A 23,935-nucleotide genomic window follows, 5' to 3' on the forward strand; every position below is an offset into this window, starting at 1 on the left:
TTTCTCCAGCACAGCTGGTTATTTTTTTCTTTAATATAAGGTCAATAACATATGAACTCTTCAAGCCACAAGCTGAGAAAGGATGAAGGTCAACTTAAGCTGGATATGACAACCTTTCCCTAGAAGAAGCATCAGTCATAATTCAGGATGCCCATGAGATTCATGCAATCTAGTAACTATTAAATAAGATCTAATCTTGTTCCTAAGAACAAACCCTTTGGGCCAGCCCTATGGGAGTTGTAAATTTTTTGACTCGGTGGTCTAGATAAAATAATTGTAATACTACAAAGCTGTCTGGTCTACCCCATCACTTGTTAGATCAAGAATACTATCTATTAAAGTAATCAGTTTAGTGAAAGGAATCAATATATACTTGTTTTCTTCCATAAACTGACTGACACCTCATAAAAGAGATCCAGTATTCTAGGACTCAAGTGCAATGTTTATTTAACTCAAGCTAAAATTTTACTGAATGTTTTTTTTGTCTGCTTTTGCCTTGCTTTATGCATTTACCTTTTCTTTTTTTTTTAACTTTTCACTTTAACCATAGTGACAAGTTTTATTATTTATATTACTTAATTTTATTGTTATTTTATTCTTGGTATTCATTAATTACACTGCATTAAGCTGCTCCCATCAATTTCTGCTGATTTCAAATTATGCCATCTATTGTTGACCTAGGCTTTTACTTTCTTTTAAATTGTTTATTTTTATTTTCTTTCATTTTTCATTATCTTTCTTATCTTCTCTAATGAAAAGGTTTACACTCATAAACTTTCTAAAAAATAAAACTATAATTTATACACTCTAAAGCAGGAATAACTGTCTACGGTATGTGGAATTTGCTATGTACAACCCCATTTGAAAAAGAATCTGACTTCTTCCATTTCTGTAATAAAAATGCAATTAATGCACATATAAATAATCATTTTACCGTTGATGTACGTACGAATATACATAATCAATAAGGTGCTCAGATCGTGAATCAGTCATCATAAGAGTGATTATAGCACTTGAGATGGAAATTACTTAAAAGGACATTTCTCTACTTTTCCCTTTAAAAAATAAAAAAATCAACCACAAATCCTATTCATGATTTTTAATACAAGAATTTGTCTTACTCCAACTAAGATACTCATCCCTATTTATACCAATTTTCTTTTCTTCAGCCACAATAAGAATTACATATAGCAAGGCTAAGCATAATGGTTCCATTCCAAATATTTTAATCCCATGCTGCTTATTCATCTGCATGAAGTAGCCCTAGAATCTTGGCATGATGTACAACATGTTAAGCATTAGTGATACATACTGCATATTATGTGTCTCAAAAATGGCTTAGTGTCTTCTGTTACCCAAGGAGCAATTTCATTTTTGGCATTTGCAATTATTTGCCTCAGAAAGATAGACATAAAAGAATTAAGAAAATCATCTCATAAATCAACACCATCCCTATTGCTACAAGGCTATGCAAAATATAACCACTTTGTTGACCCTTAATCAAATAAAGTCTGTAGATACTCTACATTTCCATTTTTTGTGTTTCATCTTAAATTTATACAAACTCTCGATACAAAGGTTCTCGTCATTTGGCGAATCATTTACATACTGCATATGTTACAACTCCTTACCTTTACGCAGTTCTAGCAGTCTCTCACTTGCAAGACACCTATAAAAAAAAAGGGTCTTCAAAGAAATCTGTAATAACTTTATCAACTGCATGATACTATAACATAACTTATGACTGGGAATCAATTAGGTAAAAGAAAAAATTAAGAGTAATGTAACAGAATAATGTATCCTCAAGAAAAAGCAAAATTCTAATATAAAAAAAGGGGTCTTCAAAGAAATCTGAAAAAACTTTACTAACTGCATGATACTACAACGTAACTTATGACAGGAGAGTAATGTAACAGAATAATGTATCCTCAAAATAAATCAAAAGTCTAAAATAAATTACATTAAGGAAATAACAACAAAAAAAGAAATAAAATGTTTTTGATACAAAAATGTTTTTTATACAAAGATATTAATTAATCATAAAATGTCTTACTTAGTGTAGGACTAATCTCACTTTCACCATCATCCTAAAAAGAATGAACCAATTCATTCTAATCACCTGAGCTCCTACCGCCACTCTGCACCTATGCTCAATTATCGTACCCTACTAGGAACTGAATGAGTTAGGGGATGGAAGGAAACATACCCTGTGATTAATAGGTTTGTTTGAAAAACATTTTTTTCTGTTATAAAAACATTACCTATTTGCAACCCATTAATCATTCTATCATTGAATTCATAATTAGGTGCAGTCTCCTCATTCTGCGAGTTTTCTTCAAGACGTTTGGCCTCAACAGGGGCATTTCAGTACAGGCTTCAAGATGGCCAGGCCAAAGAGTAGAGCAATGGTTTGTATTCAGCAGAAAGGTTAGGATCCTTGAGCCAGAGTACTCACCTTGACATCATGTGTTAACTGCTTCCTGAGCCCTTGAAGGTGCTGGAGAAAAGGATGCGAAGAAGGAATGTAGTAGACCTTTCTCTATTATCTGTCCTGTTAGTTACATCTCTGAAGTAGAATTGTGAGAAAGTGGACTGACATCTCCACATACCTAAGAGCAAGTCGGCGAATGAAGTAGGTAATTCTCAAGTTCCTGAATTTCATCAGGACTTGACTGGTCAGGCTGAAGGGAGGAATAGAATAGACTTCCATTCCAGGCCATCCCATACTTGGAATATCACATCTGTAGCCCAAACCACTGGGTTGGGCTGCAGTATATCATATACTAAAGACCCTTGTACTGACAAGATAACTGAAGACTTTGATTAGCCTTCAGCTTTCCTGCACAGAGAATGACATAAAACTGTCAATAAAGGAAGCCCTTTCCCCCTGCAATGGTGCAACTCATATTAGTTCAATATGGAATAAGTCATCTTATGATTAACAGGCTGTAATGAATAAATGATAATGATAGTTTTCGTGATAAAATTAATTATTTGGATACTTACCTACCGTTAAAGTTAGCTTTATCTTTGTGCCTTTTGGAGCAATCGGCATTAAAAAAAATCAAAATACGCTTGGCTACCCCGCTCGGACTGTCACTGTATTCATGTTTCCCACCAGATGGTATTGAAATGCTTACGTTCTTGTCATATTTCTTCATGGCCACCCACTAAGATGTGGGGAGGCTGGGTGGGTTTCCACCTTAACAGTAGGTAAGTATCCAAATAATGAATTTTATCATGAAAATTATCATTACTGTATTTGGAATGAATCTTACCTACTGTTAAAGTCAGCTGACTACCACATTGAATGAGGATGGTGGGTTAGTGCAGCCACATAAACAGAGTTCAGCCAAACAAATCAACAGCTTTTTAAAAGGGGAAAAAACTTCTCAACATTCCTGCCTGATGTGTGATCCTTACTGGTAAGTACTGTTGCCAGACGTTGGAACCACAGTAGGGTGTAAGGTCCTCATAGCGAGACTTGTCAGAGGATCCTTACAGGGGAAAAAAAGGACTGCATCTCGTACAGTACTGGTGACTCCTGTGCCTGAGTTGAAAGCTCATAACTGACAGTTCAAAAATGACAAATTTTTAGAGTAATTTCTAATTTTCCTAACATACCAACTTGAGGTCTTTACATATGGGGGATTAACTTTCAGCAAGCTGGAAAACCGGCCGTTAAACTTTTGCAAGGTGGTTATGGTAATAGCTACTGATGGTAGAGGAAGAAGCACCACCCACAAAGTCAGTGCGCATTCAATTCTATGCAGTTTGCCTTTTGATCCAGGTAAGAGAATGAGGGGTGGTAAGAGGTGGGCCCTTTATGTAAAGACCTCAGGTTTGTATGTTAGGAAAAATACAAATTACTTAAAAAATTTGTCATTTGTCCTCACACAAATACAAAGCCTCGGTCTTTAATTATGGAAGACTTACTTTTGGAGGAAGGATTCTGAGTAAATCTCTGAAATGACTGGTAGTTTGGCTCACCTGGGTACCCTCTTCCTGGTCACGAAAGAGCAAAGGAAGGAGACCATACCTCTGCTCTACTGAACAAGAGAGATAGTCAACTGTCAGTCTTCTGGGCATTTTGAATTAAAGGAATGTAATATCTTTAATTCACAAAGGTTTGGATGAACCCACAGTGTCGGAGACTATGAAGCTAAGAATAACCAACTGGTTTACTCATAGTCCCTCTCTCCCCTCGCTTGAGAGAAGGAAGGATTTGCAACTACTAATCCAAATGGAGCTAGTAGATTATAGATAGGATACTCAGTCATCTAGATCACCTGCATGCACACCCATCCAGCATGTGATGGCTCATTCACTGTTCCTCTGCCCGCTGGAAGAGGAAGGAAGACAGGAGAAAGGGAGGAGGCCAGTCCCACACACACCTTCTCCTTGCAGCTGCACACCCTAGGTGAGGTGCAACCTGTCCCTCAAGAGCTGGACGTGACACCCCTTCATCAGAGAAATGGCCGCAAGCTGGAGCAGGAGAACCACAGCCGTGGTCAGACAAAGATGGAAGAGAAGAGACACAGATGGTTCTAGGTCTTCTTAAGCAAGGAGCAGGGACGAAATCTCTAATCCTCCAACGTCTAACGGGGGAGGACCTGACAGGAAAAGATAAAGACGACGAAGATGCAGACAGAGACCTGCGAAGCTTCTTCTTCACAACACAGCCAAACTTCTCTTGAAAAATTATGTCGACTCAGTTAACCACTGCTTTCATGAGCATCAGAAGAGAGAGCAGGAGTAGAGGTCATCACTGCAGTAGAGGGTCCAAAGATCTCAGAGGTATACGCTGTTGATGGAGCAGGAGAAGCCACCACCGAGAAAGGGGTTCCATAGCTCTAATAGGGATAAGTTGCTGACAGAGTTGGGGGTAGAAGCACCACCACGGAAGGGGGTCCAAAGCTCTGAGAGGGATACACTGCTAATAGATCTGAAACTGTAAGTCTACATGGAAACTGTCAAGGCGGATGAGATTTGAACATGAACGGATTAGCCGCTGCAGCTGCCGACTCAAAACGCTGGTCAGGATACACCAAAGGCTGATGTGGCAACACCGGAACTGAAGATCCTGGTACAGCTAAGGATAGAGCAGCAGGGTTGGCAACTGACGAGGCATACGACACAGGAACGCGAGAGGGCAAGAAATGAAACAAAAGGCCATTGAAGGTTGGTACTCCTGGAAGGTCTAGAGAATCCCAGATGCCAGCCATCTTCCGAGACTCCCATCCTGAAATAGAACAATATGGAGCTGCCTCTTTGCTCATAGGGGGGAGAATACCCCACCCCTCTGAGACAGCAGGGGCAGCAAGAGAAATAGTACAGTGCGTCACAGACTTATGGTGCCTTATAAGCGCTGTAACTTGATGTTGCATCAAGTTACGACACTGCAAGTACCATAGTCAGCGCTAACAGCAAGAATAGGCATAAAGTTACTGGTGCTTACTGTGCTATAACTTGATGCAGCATCAAGTTACGGTGCCCAGCAACAAGTTATAGTGCCAAGCATCAAGTTACAGTGCTGTAAGCACCGTTAAACTGGTGACACACTATACCTCCTGACCCCTCTTCCGAAACTTCCAAAGTTGAAGCTATGGAAGAATGGGAAGGGGTAAAATCTTCCAAAGAAGAAGAAGCAACTGGAGAAAGACTGGGCATAGGAGGAGGCTGAGAAGTGGCCATCGAAGGAGGAGAAAACTCCTTCCAAGATGGTGCCTCCTTCCTCCTCTGACGCTTCTTCTTGGCAAAAATCCTCCACTGCTCAGGAGGCCATGAACAACATTCAGAGAGGGGAACACCCCGGCCGCCCACGAAGACGGAGCAAGAAACAAGAAAGGAACAGTAGACAGGAACTCCCACTGGTCCTGGAGGGCAATCCAGGACCATACACACTGTCAAAGATCTTGTGACCTCAACCTCCGTGTTGAGGGAGAGGGGGAAAACTTGCTAGCTTTAGGCAAGAGGTATCCTCGTACCACTGAATATGAAACCCTAGCTTGGAAACACGAAAAACCCGCCTTGTCTCAATCCTCTCGAAATACACAACATCTGAAAGACTAATACATTACAACATTCCAAGAAATTGTGTAGTTGAAAACAAAAACACTGTTTGTTCATGACAAAGCATATTAGAACAAGGAGGAAAAGAACATCAAAGAGGGAAGTTCTTGAAAACGAGGTTGAGAGATGTCTAAAAATAGAACATTTGGCAGTTGAGAGTTGGATATTCCCTCCAACTCTCCACAGTTATGTGAAATAAAAGAAAAGGCAACAAAACAGTAAGTAAAATGATATATAAGGAGAAAGGCTCCAAAACTTAAATAGGATAAAATGAGTCAATATGGCTACATAGCAAGAATAAGTGAATATATCATTAGTGAGACATAGCAAAACATGTTGAAATGTTTCAATATACCAATATGTGTATAAACAAGAAAATATAAACAATATACAGTATTATAAAAACAAATATATTCAAACACAGAGGGGAAAGTTGAATGGCAGGTCACAGACAGAAACGCACGTCCAGATGAGATGGCGGCTAAAAGAAAACTGCATAGAACTGAATGCGAACTGATTTGGTGGGCGCTGCTTCCGCCCCTACCATCGTTAGCCATTACCATAACCACCCTGAAAAAGTTTAACGGCTAGTTTTCCAGCTCGCTGAAAGTTAATCCCCTATATGTAAAGACCAAAGGTTTGTATTTGTGTAGGAACAACTAAAGACAACTATTACCATCAGTGTACCTATATGCTTCCAAATTCAATAGCAGGATTTCTAACAACTAACGATAAGATAGAAAGCAAGGTTACTATCATATTTGGTTCAGGAGAAAGAGTCCCCGCCACAACAAAAGGACTAAGGGCTTAATACCTCATGCTAAAATTGAACATTCACATATAATGAGGCAAAAAACAGTTATAATTCCCTTAAGCTGTAGGACAACCCTCTCCAAAAAGGATTTAAAGGAAATAAAGACATTTATAGTACAGAAGCCATGAGGATTATTTCCAAAAATGGTAAAAACTCAGGAATCAACTCAATGTGCATAGACTTTAGCCATCTTGGACACAGGAGTGTTTGGCCTTCTAACACCGCAGATAAATTCTTAACTTTTCCTCTTTCAGGTTTATGACTGTCCAGGTAAACCCTTAAGAGTTCTAATTGGACATAAGACAGCCATTATTGTATTGCTACCTAAGCCGTTAAATTAGACACTGTCACAAATCTGGGAAGGGTTTACAATTCTAAGTCTTTCTTCTAAGCAACGAAGGAAAAGAGAGGTTGTCCCTAGAGCAAAGCCACAGAACAAAATAGGGCTTGAAGCTCACTACTATAACATTTTACTAGGTCTAATCTGGACATAAAGACAGCCACTTCTTCACTGTCTATCAAAGCAGTTAAAATGACAAATTTTAATCAGTTTGTATTTTACATAACAAACCAACCTGCGCCTGATGGAGTTGTTATTAATAGCACAAGGAATTTGGTGGCAATGGAAGATAGCCAATGGGGATGAAGCAGATGGGCAAAGCCTGGCACGGTTAACCCCATCCCGCTGTTACGTATCAGTTCTCTCTAAACCGCCTTCCTAGCAAGGAGGCGCTGCCTTTCTTGCCAAGAAGCCAGTCGTTTTAGCACTGTAACACAATTGGGGAGGGCTTCCTCCTCTAATCTTGTCTCTGAGGCAAAGAAAGAAAAGAGAGTGGTAGCCACTAGAACAAGACCCCCATACAAGAAAAGGCTTGAAGCTCACTAATACATTAGCCACAAAAGAGCTAAATGAAAAGTGTCTTCAAAGTTCTTAAGTGATGCCTTATCAAAGGGCTTAACTGAGGTTATGTTAACATCTGAAGGCTTACGTCTAATTTCATTATAAAACATGACTGGAAGATGAAATTCCTAGCACAAAAGACTGAAAACCTCTACAAACCTTATATCATGAGCAATATTCCAGTCAGCACAATGCAGAACTGAAAGAAATGTAAAGAGGTATCCTTGACCACTGTGACAGAAACTGCTTTGCGTATCTGAGATACTGGTGGGCTTAAATTAAGATATCTAGTGGAACAGGTGCTGGATATCACTCAGGACAAGCACCAAGATCAAAAACTAAGCACTGTTATTGATACACAAGTCTAACAGTGGAGGGCCTTCTAGATTTAAGGATTGCTAACTTGGCCATACCAGAAATGCTCTTAGCATATAACAGGCAATTGACAATCTTCACGCGGTCAGATTTTAAGTGGAGGTTGACGGAATCTTCTTGAATAAGACTGTCTGAAAAGATCCTTCCTGGATGAAAGAAGATGAGGAACATCTACCGCCAGGAAAGAAAATTGGGAGAACCATTTCCTTGGGGCCATGAATACACTAACAAAATCATCCTTGTGATCTACAAAGTTCTCAACTTGTCAAGTATTTCCTAAAAAATAGCCAACAGAGGAAAAACCTGAAGGACTAAATTAACTTTTGAAACCTATAACAAAAAACCTGTGCATATAAAAATTAATGAAAAATACTCACTTTACAAAATGGACTGTTTAATAAATTTTGAAAATTTAATATGCTGTAAAATTATCATAAAAATAACCCTGGGTCTGATATTTGAAGCCTTACACAAAAGTTGGAAGACAGTACAGTATAAGTGATTAATATGTAAGGAAGTTGGAAGATAGTATAGTATAAGTGATTAATATTTCAAGTATATAAAGTGATGAAAAAAGAAATGTCCATCTTAACCCAATTCATAACAAGACAACGCCCCATGTAAACATAAAACAACCTCCATCAAAAATCCAGAGTTCTACACTTTTTTACCTTGTGGATCACTTACAACTCACTAATGTGTCACCCACACTCCAACCAAGGAGTCACTAATGACAATGCACTGAGAAGTCATTTTTGGCAATATCTTAACTGATCATTTGGACCCTTTGTTTTGTTGTATGGCAAAAAAGAAAAAAATAAATAAATAAAAACTGCTGTTATTCTGCTTGAAAATTACACAAAAAATGAGCATCATAACCTAAATAGTAACTATGAAAGACATTATATACAGCAAAGTATTGCATATCACAGCTCTGACTCTAGGACAGACAGGATTTGTACAGGTCAAGTGACTGAGAGAGTTAAATATAACTGAATACATAAAAATCCAAGATACTTAATGATAAAATCAATGGATGAAAACAGGTGAAGAAAGTCTATGTAAAGCTAGATGAAAAGCACTCAAACATGGTTTGCAATGAATTACTGATCTAAATCTGTCAACTCACAGCAACAGTTGTACAAAAGTCAAATTAAACAAACAAAATATCTTGTACCACTCAGATACAAAATTTTAAAAAATGAGTGACTTCAGCATGTAAAACATCTGGCGCCAATAAACAGGGATGTTTCATGTACCTTTGAACTCACAGCACTGCCTTCTTAGAAATAAGCAGAAATATGAAATAATTGCCCTAGTGCCTTTTCAAGTGTACTACCACTAACAAAGTAATATGTTTGCAATTTTTATGTACACAATGATTACCTACATATCTTAAAATGCAGCATTAGAATATACCATTTCTGTACTCCAATTGGCATTCTGAATTGTCTTCTCCCATCATATCAAAGGCATCATTTTCCACAGTACTTGGCTCGGTTTTACCATTAGTATTGGCGGCTGTGGATGGACGGTTATCAAGGATGTTGCAATCACTCTGGCGTTCACTCAGGCGACGCAGCGACAAAAGACCTATGGGAGACTGAGAGGATCCGTCCTGAAAAGAACAAAATTTTTTATCATACATGTACTGCTTATATATATATATATGCATATTATATATAAATATATATATTCTTTGTTCCATAATATATATATATATATTAAGAAGGAACAAATCAGCGGATAATGCAATAGTTAATTAATTTTAAAAAAGTAAATTAACAACACTAACTCAAGTATCAAAGTAACAAAACAAACAAGCCATTAATGATGTATATAGACCTGAACTTTAGATCACTGGATGTATTTTGTATGTTTTTTTAAAGAAATGATGAAAAGTAAAACAAAAAGCAAAAAAAAAAAAAAAGCACAGAGGATTAAAACCAAGTGAAAGTGAAGTTACTGAGCACCAAAAATGTAGAAGAGGAGCATGTATACAGTATTTATATATTTCTTGCACTATCCTTCATTAAGTTCATTTTTAATATCCACAGAGTACATAGCAGGTAGGAGTCCTCAACTGCTTACTGTACCTGTAATACATAAGTACCACGTAAATAAAAAACCTGTATACTGTACACCATAAAATAATAGATACACCTAATTAATAAATTAAAATTTTTCATATATGTATCCACAATTAACTATCAATTTCATATCTGCTACTATACTGTACTTCTTCATGATACATATTGTACATTCATAATATATATACAGTAAGTTACTATAGTTAAGGTAGTTATGGAGATATGAATATTCACAGTAACATATATCCAAAACATATATAAGAGCACAATAATTATTGGGAATGAGGAAGTTAACTTATCAGGAATGAACTTATCTAATTGTTAACAACAAATTTTTTCAATACTAACCCATTATTTGCACTACAGCCTAATTTTGTGGTCCAAGAAATTCCAGATGTCAGTCCACAGTCCACTATAGAACAAAAGACCAGTGGTAGAAAGCAGCACTGCAATTGTGCTCCTGGATATTCAGGTTCTCAGTAGACAATCTGCTTTAGTTTTTGTATATTCTGGCCAATTCACTGTCATAAATCAGTGGGGTTGGGAATTGTAAAGAGAATGAGTTTAACCATCTGAGTGTCATAACCGTTGGACTATGATACTACACATTACGTGAATCAACTTAGTCAAAACATTATACATGATACCCATGTAAGTGCGTATAAATCCACTTACAAAAAATCAATGTAGAATAGAGTACAGAATTTCGGTCAAAGGTCAAGCACTGGGACCTATGAAGTCATACTATGAATCAATTATCGGGAGAGGATTGAAAATAAGATGGAAGAAAGACAGTATGAACGAAGGTATAGTAAAAAGAGTGAAAGGGCTTGCAGCTAGGGGCTGGAGGGACACTGCAAAGAATCTTACATAATGCCTACAAAGCACCGCATGAGGTGCAATGACGGCACTAACCCCCTACCAGGGCTTACAAAAACAGGCTGCACAACTAAAATGATTGAAGGCTACTAAATAACAAAAGTGCCAAATATAATGAACTATTACTACGCCAGCTCGTGAACATTAATGAAAAAGTAAAACTGAAAACAAATTTATAAACCTGTGAAAATGATAGCAAGAGAAAGCAAAAACCTACTCCATCCAAAAAAAATTGAACTAGAAAACCCAGCATGAATTACAGTTAACAAAAGACTACACACATAATAACTTGCAACTGACTAACTAACCAGCCATACAATAATCAGTTAGAAATTGCCAGCTGAAAAGTCATACCATCACAGAAACAAACTTTCAATTATGCTGAAGTAAGTAATCCTTGCCTTTGTGTAATCAAAAGGTACTTAAGAGTATTTTCTTTGCTAAATATCTTCCTTAATGTTAGTGAAGACTATTACTGATTACAAAAAGTCTTTTACTCAACAGTGAAAATCCTCAATCTAAACTGATGAAAGTTCCAGGAAACACAGAGAATTACAGCAGAACCCTAGAACTTGACGCTAATCCATTCTAGAAGAAGAGTGAGATGTGATTCAGTCGAGATCCAAATAAATTTTTTTCATAAGAAATAACTGAAAACGGATTAATCCGTTCTCGACCACCAAGTTATTACCCTAACCTTGCCTTTTTGTACAAAACATTACACATAAATTACAATTAAATAAGTTCCGAGTTAAATAACATACCGTATTAGACGCACTTTTTTTTATTTTTAAATGTATACTGTATAAAAAAACTGCCCTACGTCCAAAGCGGCCGTATTACCAATGGGAAACCAAGCGCCATAGGCTAGGCTAGGTACTGGGTTTGCACAAAAATTGTTGCTAACAATAATACACTGAAAAAGAAGCCTAATTATTACAGTAAATTAATAAAATACTGAAAACGGGCCAAATTATGTCTGTTATCACAAACTTACGAAAAATTGCTTACGATATGTCAGCATCTAGCCTTTCAGTCATTTGCCATGAGTGGATGTAAACAAATCATAGCGCCATCCTGGTGGCCTGTCACGGTGACAGTATTTATGGTAAATTTCAAAGAAAGTCTTCTGGAATATCAGCACTCGCTGCCTACCCATGCCTTACAACACTGTGAATGTCAGTTCTTTTATTAAAGCTATCAAACCATCTCCTGCTAGCCATAAACTCATACTTGGTACTTCTACTTGATCTGTTTTTCATAACATCAGCATGCAAACTGCATGCCTTAGCACAAATTGTAGCCTCCGAAATGCTATCACCAGCAATTTGTTTTTCATTTATCCATACTAATAACAATTTTTCTATTTCATGTATTATGGGAGGCCTCTGTTTTGTCAAACTCATAACCTCTTCAGTATTACTAGCACTTTTTATTGCCTCTATATAATCTAAAAATGTACTTATGGTGGATTTCAGTAGCTTAAACTGAGACACTAAATCAGTCACAGGAAGACCTCTTTCAAACTTTTCAATAATCTCTTTTAAGTTCAATTGTGGTTCCTACCATTTTCTTTTTCTGCTTGTCCACAATGGCTATCTTGGGACCCATGTTTTTATCAAGATATACAGTACAAAAAGCCACAAAACTAAGAAAATATATCAAAACACTTGAAGCACAGCTGAGCATGGTTTAAACAACACATAGGAACAACATCAACTAGTGCTGACTGACTGAAACATGAAACACTTTGTTTACAAAAATCACATAGTTCATCGGGTCGGATTCAGGTTTTATGTTCGAGCTCCGATACAAAATTTGCTCGACATATCACATCAAAATCTAATTATGTCGAGTTCTGATACGGTCAAGGACCGGGGTTCAACTACAGTATATTTCATTATTGTAGCACATTACAAAAAAATACCTGTGATAAATGCTAATACAAGGAAAATGTTCACTAAAATTATAGCAACATTTGCAAATACAAAAGCTAACTCTGCCTAGGCACACAAATACAAAAAAAGAGGACCTGAATGAATTAATGAAATTTTTGCCATGTGGCCTAGAGCTGGGCCGCAAAGGTCATTCAGCACCACAGAACTGAGAGTCCTGGAGTGCAATAGTGTTGATGCTGCAGTCTGCCACTGGGCTTGTCATTTTTCAACAGCGGGCTGTGCCAGTGATTTGCTGGACCACAAAATAGGCTATGTTATAAATATTGGGTTAGTTGTGGAACAAACTTCCATTTGACATATTCAAGATCTACTGAAATTAAAATTCCCACAAATTAGCACTCTCATAAGTTCAAATTAAACAATTAAACACCAGTTGAAAACTTATTTTTATATAAATAAGGGAAAAGCAAATACAGTATACATAAAGTGTAGATAAGTTTTTCCTGGTTTTATTTAAAGAAAATAAACTTAACCTCTGTCATCCCGAGTTACTTTTAAAAAACAGTGGGGAGAGAGAGAGAGAGAGAGAGAGAGAGAGAGAGAGAGAGAGAGAGAGAGAGTATGTTAATATGTTACTGTAACCCGTTTTTGAGCATTTTATGAATTACAAACATATATAAAACCATACAAAAATAAATTCAGTACTAAACTTATCAGTAATTATGATTCAAACTCTCTACAGCAAAGGTGCTGATCAAACTTTCACCAAATCATCGAAATTTCAATGAAAAATGAAGTTGATATGCCACACCACATACATTCAAAACACACTGGTAATACTTGGAAGTTGGAAGAGGCAGCTTCTGCTGTTAAAACAGCATCTGAGCTAGCATACCACACACACAAACACATCCTGCTCTTCATCATTCATTACTATGCACAATACAAAAAGTCCAACAATGCAGTCAAAATGTCTGTGCTTACTAGAGGAAAAACAGCCATAAAGAAAAAAGAGAAAATATTATCTCGCCCTCTCTAAAGAGAATACTATAAACTTACAGTTGGCAAACTTTCACCGGTATGATTCAAAGTGACTTGCATACTGCTACCATCTCGTCGCATATATGACAGACTTCCTTTCCGAACACGATCACTTGGCTGAAAGAAAAGAAATTCAATAAATCAAATCTGATTGTAAACTGTTCTCAAGAATACTACAATATGATATATGAAGCTTACATGAAGAATATAAGTTTGAATAAAATAGCAATATAAAGCAAATGATTTACAAATGTATATGAAAATAGTTAACAGTAATTAAAGATGGACTTCTACCAATGAAAAAGAAAATTATTGCTACTGTGCATACATATAAATTATGCATATAACACAAGAAATTAAGAAATTAAAGCTACACTGGAAACAAAATAATTAAAGGAAAACATACTCAGGTATCAGAAACATTCTGGACAAAAGATAAAATAATTGTTAAACCATACCAATTCACAACTTTAAATTTTTAAATAATCTTTATGGTTCAATAATGCGAACTTCTTAATTTTATTCAAGCTTCAAGGATTAGTTAGGACAGAAAAACTACGTGAGGAACACCTGGTAACTAATATTACCAGGTAGTCTGAATAAATGTTGAAATGAGTGGCATGTTGCTTAGGCAATAAGGAAGTCCAACACCTTAGCCTCAAATAAACTTTTAGTACTTGGTTAACTGTCCCAAAGAGAGCCTTTAAATCTAAGAGGATGTATAATTTTCATGAACAAACAACACAACTCCTATTGATGATTTTACAACAGTATCTATTTAGGATATAACAAAATTAATTTGACAAAATCATGATGTTGCACTACTTTAACAGAATTAAGATGGAATCATAATAATATACAGAGGTTCCTCTACTTACAAACTTTTAAAGATACGAACAAGCATGATTGTCAGTTAAAGCAACTGTACTCTATTATAATCTGTATTATAATCATAATGAATTTGCTTAATGTATTAAGTTTTCATGTATCCCTCATATTAGTGAAGTGCTCTATAAATTGTACTATTATCATCAGAATTTAGTACTTTATCCATGTACTGTACAGTATTTAAGTTTTATATATTATTCATGTTAGTAAAGTGTTCTGTATATTGTACTTTTATCATCACAATTTAGTAGAGTAATTACTGAATTTGGGTTTTATATATCATTCGTATTAATGAAATGCTCTATAAAATACAGTATATTGCTAGTATTGAGTTTTAGTATGAAAAAACATAAATAGTACACTGTACTTATTGACTCTGAGTACACCAAGTTGAACTCGCGAACAAATTCGGAAAGTAACTCATTCATAAGTAGAGGATTGTCTGTCTATGCAATAAACTGCTCCACTTACCCTTTTCATACGGTGCCCTCTTTTATGTGAAAGAAGTTCATGAACCATTCCTTGCAGACACATAGACATGAGGACAGTCTGTGGACTGATGACAGTAATCCATCTCATTTCATCTCTACTCATCAAATATTCAAAAGAGAGCTCTAAATTAACACGGTGGGTTGCTTCATGACTGCTGCTGTTACTTCTCCCGCTACTGCTGAGGTTACTGTAACTACTGATGCTACTGCTGCTGCGACTGCTGCTGCTATTGCTACTGTTACTACTCGTACTATAGCCTTCCACTGGCTGAAAAGGGGAGATAGAGAATTTGCACATGAATTATTTGTTTGCCAATATCACAGGATAGTAAAAATAATTCAGTAAAATCACAAGGAGTACACTTCAAAACACGATACCCTTTTACATTCACACACCAAAGTTAATCCTAGCTCCATTTTTTCCTACTGTCCCCTCTACCTATTTTAGTATTCTTTATTGGTATGCACTGCTTTCACCAACCACATTATGTTCTGTGAAACCAGATATTAATGGGACACTGTCCAAACATTACCAGAGCCAGTTTTGGCTACTCTACCATATTATAAGACACCTTTGGTTATTAAAAAATACTTTGCACATAACATTGTACTCTGTAATATGGACTGTTACAACAATATGAATACATCCAGTATGGTACAGAGAGAGCAAGGACCTGGTAATAAGTGCATCTGCATATTCATATAATTAAACCAAAATATATATTCATTATGAAAAATATGAAAAAAAGTAATTGAAATTCAAAGAAATAAAGAACAAGTAAATGATTCCATACAAGTAAATGATTGCATACACATAAAGAAAAACCTATACTCAAAAGAAAATTACATAATGAAAAATAGGTGAAAAAGTAATCTAAATACAAGGAATAAATAAAGAAGAGAGAGAGAGAGAGAGAGAGAGAGAGAGAGAGAGAGAGAGAGAGAGAGAGAGAGAGAGACTAATTATTTCTCCAAGGCTGATTAGAAAGTTAGTACTGTATACAAAATTGAGTACTTTATATCAGTAAAATTTCATCCAAATATAGCACTGTAAAATAGCATGGAGAAATGTGTCTGAAAAAAAAAAACAAAAGCCCAGAATTTCATTTGCTTGAAGATTTGTTATTTTTTAGGTTAAATTTTACGCTAAGACACAAGGTAAAAATTTTATGGAATTTTCTGACTTTCTTATTTGGTGAAGTAAAATCTCACTCTGGAGTTACACTCTCATGGTCCCCCCAGGGCTCTACAAGACAGGCCATCCAATTACAGAGTTCTCTTATGGTTGGTCTCGGCCAGTATAGGGCTGTTGGCACAGTGACAGAATATATGAAGGAAAAGGGGGTTCTGTCTCCTGTCCTACAATGACTGCCTTGGTTTTCTCTACACCCCATTCGCACAAACGTTACAACTGCAAGCATGTCGTCTATCTTCCTCGTCACACACCAAGTCTGTGCAAGATAAATGCTCACCAAGGTTCCATACCTTTTCGTCAGGGAAAGTGGGTGGGTTATCATTAATTTGCTTTTTTTTCATAAAGCAACACTGTGTATTCACTAATTACTGTATTTTTTCATTAAAGGATATGTATACAGAGAGAGAGAGAGAGAGAGAGAGAGAGAGAGAGAGAGAGAGAGTGAGTGTGTGTGTGTGTGTGTGTGTGTGCATACATCAAAGTCTAAGCACAGTATAAATGGATTCTGTAAGTGAAATACCATTTTATTGATATTTTGCTGTTTTCTCATTAAAGGATATGTATACTGAGAGAGAGAGAGAGAGAGAGAGAGAGAGAGAGAGAGAGAGAGAGAGAGAGAGAGAGAGAGAGAGAGAGAGAGAAACCGAAAAAGGTCGAAAACTGGGGGGGGACAATCTTGGCCCTAATAATTTTGATCACAATCTTAACTAATGAATGAATATATGTTAATTATTTTTCTCCTGAATCACACAGGGAGCAAAAGAAGTCAGAGCAAAATGAGTGAGAGAGGAATTAACCAAGGATATCAGGTAGGTTAATGGAGAGGAGAAGCAACGCTGGAAGACAAAAGGAAAGACTGAGTAGACTCCTAGTGTGCCCTAACTACTGTATTGTCTAGGTAAATTATCAGCCTCTAACATCTTCCGATACTACACAAAACTTTCATCCTCTCATCAGATCACTAAAAATCTACATAAAGTAGCAGCTAGCTTAACACAGGCTATATAGTCATTTTGCAAAACCTAAACATACGGTTTTCACAAACTCTTTCCTGTACAGCCTAATGCTTTCATCTCTTCTTGTTGTAGATGACATTAAGCAAAAACAAAAACAAGCACAATACCATACAGGAGAAAATTAGCCAGAAATCATCAAAATATTACTACATTGATCAGACCTTCTGTATGATAGGTCGGCATGAAGAAATATGACAAGAACGTAAACATTCCAGAACCATCTGGTGGGTAACAGATGACTACAGAGACTGTCCGAGCAGGTTAGCCAAGCGTATTTTGATATTTTTTAAAATGCTGATTGCACAAACGTGAAGATAAAGCTAACTTTAACAGTAGGTAAGATTCATTCCAAATAATTGTTTATAGCAAAGTAAGGTGAGCAGTGACCAACAACAATTCTGAAGGAGGAATTGGGCTATCCATGATGATAAGTCTCACTTAATGTGGTCACAGTAGTGCTCTTGTCTAAAGGCTATCACCATTCACCTCCTTTGTAACAATTGGTATTAAGATTAATGTAAGAGGTGTGTTTGCTGCATGGACACTACCTGTATGACATCTGTAATTGCAAAGTAAATAAACAATACATTACCTGCTGTACTGTTATTCTCCAGCATCTCATACGTGTTACCTTAAAATTTCCTTCTTTTACAGATCCATCATCACATTCAATTCTGAAAAAGAAAGAGCTCTCTAGAATTGCTGAAAATAGTGCAAATACAATTACTGCATTCGTTAGCCTATCATAGAGTCCTAGCCATCCCCTCCATCACCCCCCTCTCCAATATTATAAAAAAATCAACCTGCATTCCATGAATTTCTCATTGATGAGAGGTCGAGCACAATGACTGGAGGCTTGGAGCTAAGATGTAGAACTGTTGCAAAAGCAAAATAATACTGCTATGGGAATGTGTGGTTAACTGTGTTCCATCTAACACAAATTTTCAATTTGCACTATTAGTAACACCTCAACTTAATTCACCTTAGCTTAGCCGACTTCTATACTTATCAGCTGCCATATTATGATTATTTTTTCATATGCTGCCATTTTAGATGTGACACATTTTTAGATACCTCTCATAAACTGAATGTTAAACTCTAAAGTATTGCTTGGTTTAATTTAGTAACTATGTGGAATTCCTGCTGGCTGTAAGATAGCTTGAAAATATTCAAGCATACGCTATAATATAGGTTCTTCGTTACTAAACAGACTTTGTTATATATCAGAAAGGCTGGACCCCAAAAGAATCTGTTTAGTTGAGGTGTTACTGTACTATAATACATGGCAATTTATATCAGGCAAAATCATATCAAATCTCTAGCAGAGTTACTGAAGACATATAATGGCTAGGCTTAAGACTACAGATGAATGAATCTCAGTACATTTCAGAATATAGTACCTCATTTCCCCCAACATATGTAAACTACAAGATAATGGTATATTTTGTGTTAAACTCACTCCTCACCTAATAACCATCTTTTTATAATACTGTATTTATGAAAATGAAGAAAATGGAAAAACTTTGCATATACCTGACAGTTAGGACACAATAAATATGTGCAAAGTTAACCAAAGTAACAATAAACACAGCAATCATGAACAATATATCTCACAACTATGAACATTAAAATTTTAACATAAAGATATAAACAATTCTTCAGAAACTTGAAAACAGATGAAAATGTAAAAAATGTAAAAAACAGACAGGTATAGAAGCCTAAGAAGTGTATCAGCTGAGACCAAAACCAGATATAAATCCAATAATAACCTCCAAAATAGGTTTATCCATGGCTAACTCCTTACAGTTAACATCTGTGTCAGACAAGCAACGTCTCCATAAAAAAGGCCTATATAAAATGTTATGAGTCCTATTAGTGTAGGAACAATTACATTTATGACATGCTTTCTTTATTATGTTATATGTGATGATAAATGCCTCATCTAAACTCCTGAGGCTTGAAAGGAAAAAAAAAAAGCTATTGCAGGTGAAGGTACAAAAAACCAAATCTAGACCACCTACCTGAAATTAAGCTCTTTGTTACCAGCACTTATTAGAACAGGTGTATTTGGCTTAGGAAAGTCACAAACACATTGCTGAAACTGCAAATACCCATAATATTTGAGAGTTCTTGCCAAATCCAAGTACTGGAAAAAAGAATGCCGGAAGATAGGTGTTATTACTGGGTTAATCATGAATTTTAGTCTGCATTTACTAAAGTTTTAAGATTTTAAAAGTGATTTTTAGACTTCCACTTTATGAAGATGAACACTAAGACTTCCCCACTATACTGCTCAGTAAGCATTATTGGTAATTTTCAACATGCTAGATTTACCACAAGCAAAACCTATTTATGTAAGAAAAACATACAGATCCAGCTTTACACAATAAACCTTTAAAGCAATTTTTGATTCATACGTACAAAATTACACTTTCACTGATACAATTATATCTGGTCAAAGGCAATAGTATACCACAAGATGAATACTGTCAGTTACAATGACCAAAGAGTATAAAACATTCCAAAAACAGAGCAGAATAAAAATCCTGTTAAGAGGCACACTGATAAGGCCCAATATAATGTACATTGGGCTCTTACCTCAAAGTCAAAGGGATGTGCTTCAAATTTTCCCATAATTATTCAACCAGCACTTCATTATGAAATAAACAAAAAATTAATTCTCTCAGTTTATGAACCAGTAACTTACGTTACGAAAAACTCATATAATTTTTCAAAATTAAAGTAAAAAAAAGTTTCACACCAAAATATTTTTCATAATAACTAATTTAATTTCAATAGTTACAATCCAAATGTTAAAAATTTCACTGAATTTCATGAAAGTCATGTCTGAGATATGAATATTTATTATTAAGTAATAATTTCAAAATGGTGATAGGAAACAGCTGATCTTTTCCATTAAAGTACATCCTCATTTCAGAAACTGACCCCAGTATATAGTTATCCTTAGAGTAAGTTATTACCAAGACAAAGTGATCTTAAATTTTAATTGTACAGGCAGTCCCCGGTTATTGGCAGGGGTTCCATTCCGATGGCATAACGATAAGCAAAAATCGCCGATAACCGAAAATCTGTGATTTTCGGTTATCAGCGCCTCTCTTAGGTATGTATCGGCACCAATACCCAATTATTGGCACCAATAAGTGGAAATCGGTGCATACTGGCGTCGAAAATTGCTGATTTTCGTCGCTAAACAAGCGCTGAAAAACCGGATCGCCAATAACAGATTATTGCAAAACATCAAATCATCACTTGTAGTTGAAAGTTTTAATTTTTTTTTTTAGTCACCCTACAATGATAAAAGGATTTTCTAACTTCCATTTTCAAACTAGGAAAATAACAGTGATTGTAAGTAAAATTACCAACGTCCAACTAAAAGGGAGTACAAGATCATACAGTTTTGCAATGTCACTAAATGAAAGCTGAATAAAATTGTCTATAAAACCTGAGACTTTTTTTAATTAAAAATACTATAGGATGTTTAATTGGAAATCAACTATTTTAAAACGCCAATAACTCATTTTCAATAATTTCTTAAAACTCAGCCATAACTGCCATCCATATATGGGGTGAATAAAATTTTTCCATAAATCTCATTGAAATATTTTTTTGAGCAATAATACTCCAGGATATGTTTATTTGTATGTTAAGCTGTCCAAAGATTTTAATTAATTTTTGCTTGTTAATGCCAATCATAATGGGGGTGACACAAATTGCTGATAAAGCTCTATGAAATGTTTTGAGCAATAACACTTTAGGATGTGTTTAGTTGATCATTATACTGTGAAAAGTTCAGTAACAAATTTTTCATCGTTCTGGAGAATTACACATTTCATTTAAATGTGTTACTGTTATCACTGATTATTTGCAATTTGGAGCTGAGGAAAATAACACATAGTACACTTTGCCTGGATTGTCACCAGGGCACTACTGGTGCTTATAGCTACACTAGTTTCTACAGAACCTATCAGGATGCCTTTTCTGGAAACTCATTTATACCCTGAAATTTTACTGTTCTAATCTCTCTTTTACCAATTTAAATGTCCTCCATAATCACTCTAGATTGTGGGTCATTACAGATAATTCAGTCACCAGTAACTGTGAGGTTTCTTACCAATAACAAGGATAACGAGTGATAATGGAAAAACACACTGTCACGGTTGCAAGCGATGCAAATAAATAGAGTTCCTATCATACAGCAAAGTTCCTATCTTTTAACAACCACTTCAAGTTGTTACAGCCAGCAATTCATCTCTCAGTCTATTGCCTTCAGCCAGCCATAATGGCATGAAAAAAATTGTACATCATATGAATGTAATAAGCATTAAATGAACAATAACAGGGCCAAATAAGGACTTTCACAAAGCATTTCAGAATTACAATACATTATTACTTATTGCAGCATCATGTCCAAGTTAATTATCACTGGCATGTTAGAACCTTAACAATGGAAATAAAGCAATTACAGATTATTCATTCCATAAAGTAACAAAGAATATTAAGCCCTTATTTACTTTAAAAAAGTTAAAAATATTTCATGTGTATACAAGGGAGACAGACATGAAAGCAGAATTAGATGGATGTGAGTATGGAAGTCGGGAATCCCTTGAGAGGTAGTCATACTTATGCCTTTTATATTATCTATTTTATACAGTGCTGTATTTCCATATCTCAACCCTTTGAGTTATGGAAATACAGTAATATGTTCTATTAAGACAGCAGTTTGTAATATTGTATGAAACCCCTCAAAATTAAAATGTTCTCTGGTTAAAAGTCCAGGAAAATGGAATTTCAAAAAACCTTTTTTTTTTTTTTTTTGTGCAGAAGCTGTGCATATGTGCGCTGAAGATAATACATGGGATATTGCGGTTATGAGACAGTTTCATGAAGGATTTCTGGCACATCAGATGGATGTTTATAATGCAGCTTAAAGGTAAGACCTAAATGAGGCTGAAACAAAACTTGGTATAAGAAAATTTGTTAAAAATGTATACTATACAGTAATTAGAGATAAACACAAACCTCTTTCTTGGCTCCTTTAGCCTGGAGTGCCGCCAACTGTCTCTGGATCTCACGATTTGTTAGAACCCACCCTCTTTCCACATCTTGTACTGTTTGAGCATAGAGCAAGTTTAAACCAACTCGATCATTCATTATGAGCTGGTCTATGCTGGGGTCCCAATAGCTGACAGTGAATGTAAGAAAAACATTATTTCAGCAAATACCAGAAATTTTAGCAATTATTTTAGTGTTTCACAGTATCCCCAATTTGTTTTATCAGCCATCAATCTGAAATCTTCAAAAGTTCTCACATAATTGACAACACACAAATCCACTGCTATTGTCCTATTTTACTTCCAAAACCATCATAATAAAGACTCAAATAACTCCCCCCACCATTCTCATTCAATTTTTTTATAGCACAGAATACTGGAGTTACTCATTAAATCTGTTTATACTATTTTCACTGGAAGAAAACTATGTTTACTCCTTACAAAACCAGAAGGTATAAGAGAACTGCTATTTTCCGTAGCAACAGTTGCTACTGTCTAAAGCAATATAACTGAAAGATATTTTTCATTTTTACTGACTGTGCACTTCAAGAGTTGAAAAAATTACCTTCTCATTCACCTTGTTTACCAGTTATCACATATGTTAGTCCTTTGACCCTCCAGTGTTAGATCACTATGCCCATCTGTTACTCCCTCCATCATGCAGTCTTGCATATACTGCAGTTATGCCATTTATCCCAAGCTTACAGGTTTTTATATTAATGTTTAAATTTTTATATGTATCCCATGTCCCTTCCTCATTTGCAAATAGAATCAACCAGTTTTAAAATGAATAAGTATGGGTTTCTTCTATGTGTAAACAAATTCAGAACAGCATTACCTGACATCTTTGGCATTATCAGAACATTCATCATTTTTGCTAAAGAAACATAATGGTCACCTTCACTTTTCTCTTTAAGACATTTCAAAAACTTTCCCTGTCCTAGTTAAAAGATATCTGAAAATATTTCTGTTACAAAATCACAATTCTTTAAACTAGGAAGCGCCAAGTATTTAACCATTCTGAATGACATCACTGGTATACAGTACTGTATAGTAATGCTTACTTTTTCCTTAAAACTATTCTGTGTAGTCCTTTCATGCATCTCTGAGAGATGTAAGGGCTTTCAAAGTCCTGCAATCGCTTCACAACTGCAAATAAAAAACAAATACATGTATTACTCTTCCTCATCATTATCCAAATAA

General features: G+C 35.7%; 1 protein-coding gene across 3 annotated transcripts in view; it reads right to left on the reverse strand.

Moving 5' to 3' along the window:
* Nucleotides 1-514: 514 nt before the first annotated feature.
* LOC136839623 (sorting nexin-17-like) overlaps nucleotides 515-23,935 on the reverse strand; it is a 34,548-nt gene continuing 11,127 nt past the window's right edge. The window contains exons 5-12 of one of the 3 annotated variants that reach the window (XM_067105935.1): nucleotides 23,797-23,881; nucleotides 22,701-22,863; nucleotides 19,682-19,806; nucleotides 18,253-18,334; nucleotides 15,430-15,717; nucleotides 14,089-14,187; nucleotides 9,582-9,780; nucleotides 515-1,669 (exon numbers count right to left, since the gene is read on the reverse strand). In XM_067105935.1, the coding sequence (XP_066962036.1) occupies nucleotides 1,644-1,669; nucleotides 9,582-9,780; nucleotides 14,089-14,187; nucleotides 15,430-15,717; nucleotides 18,253-18,334; nucleotides 19,682-19,806; nucleotides 22,701-22,863; nucleotides 23,797-23,881 (1,067 nt within the window). In that variant the 3' untranslated portion in view covers nucleotides 515-1,643. Of the gene's footprint in view, nucleotides 1,670-9,552; nucleotides 9,781-14,088; nucleotides 14,188-15,429; nucleotides 15,718-18,252; nucleotides 18,335-19,681; nucleotides 19,807-22,700; nucleotides 22,864-23,796; nucleotides 23,882-23,935 lie in introns of all 3 variants that reach the window. The other 2 variants (XM_067105938.1, XM_067105936.1) reach the window with 2 other exon arrangements.

Source organism: Macrobrachium rosenbergii, chromosome 6 (assembly GCF_040412425.1).
Source record: "Macrobrachium rosenbergii isolate ZJJX-2024 chromosome 6, ASM4041242v1, whole genome shotgun sequence".
Lineage (NCBI taxonomy): Eukaryota > Metazoa > Arthropoda > Malacostraca > Decapoda > Palaemonidae > Macrobrachium > Macrobrachium rosenbergii.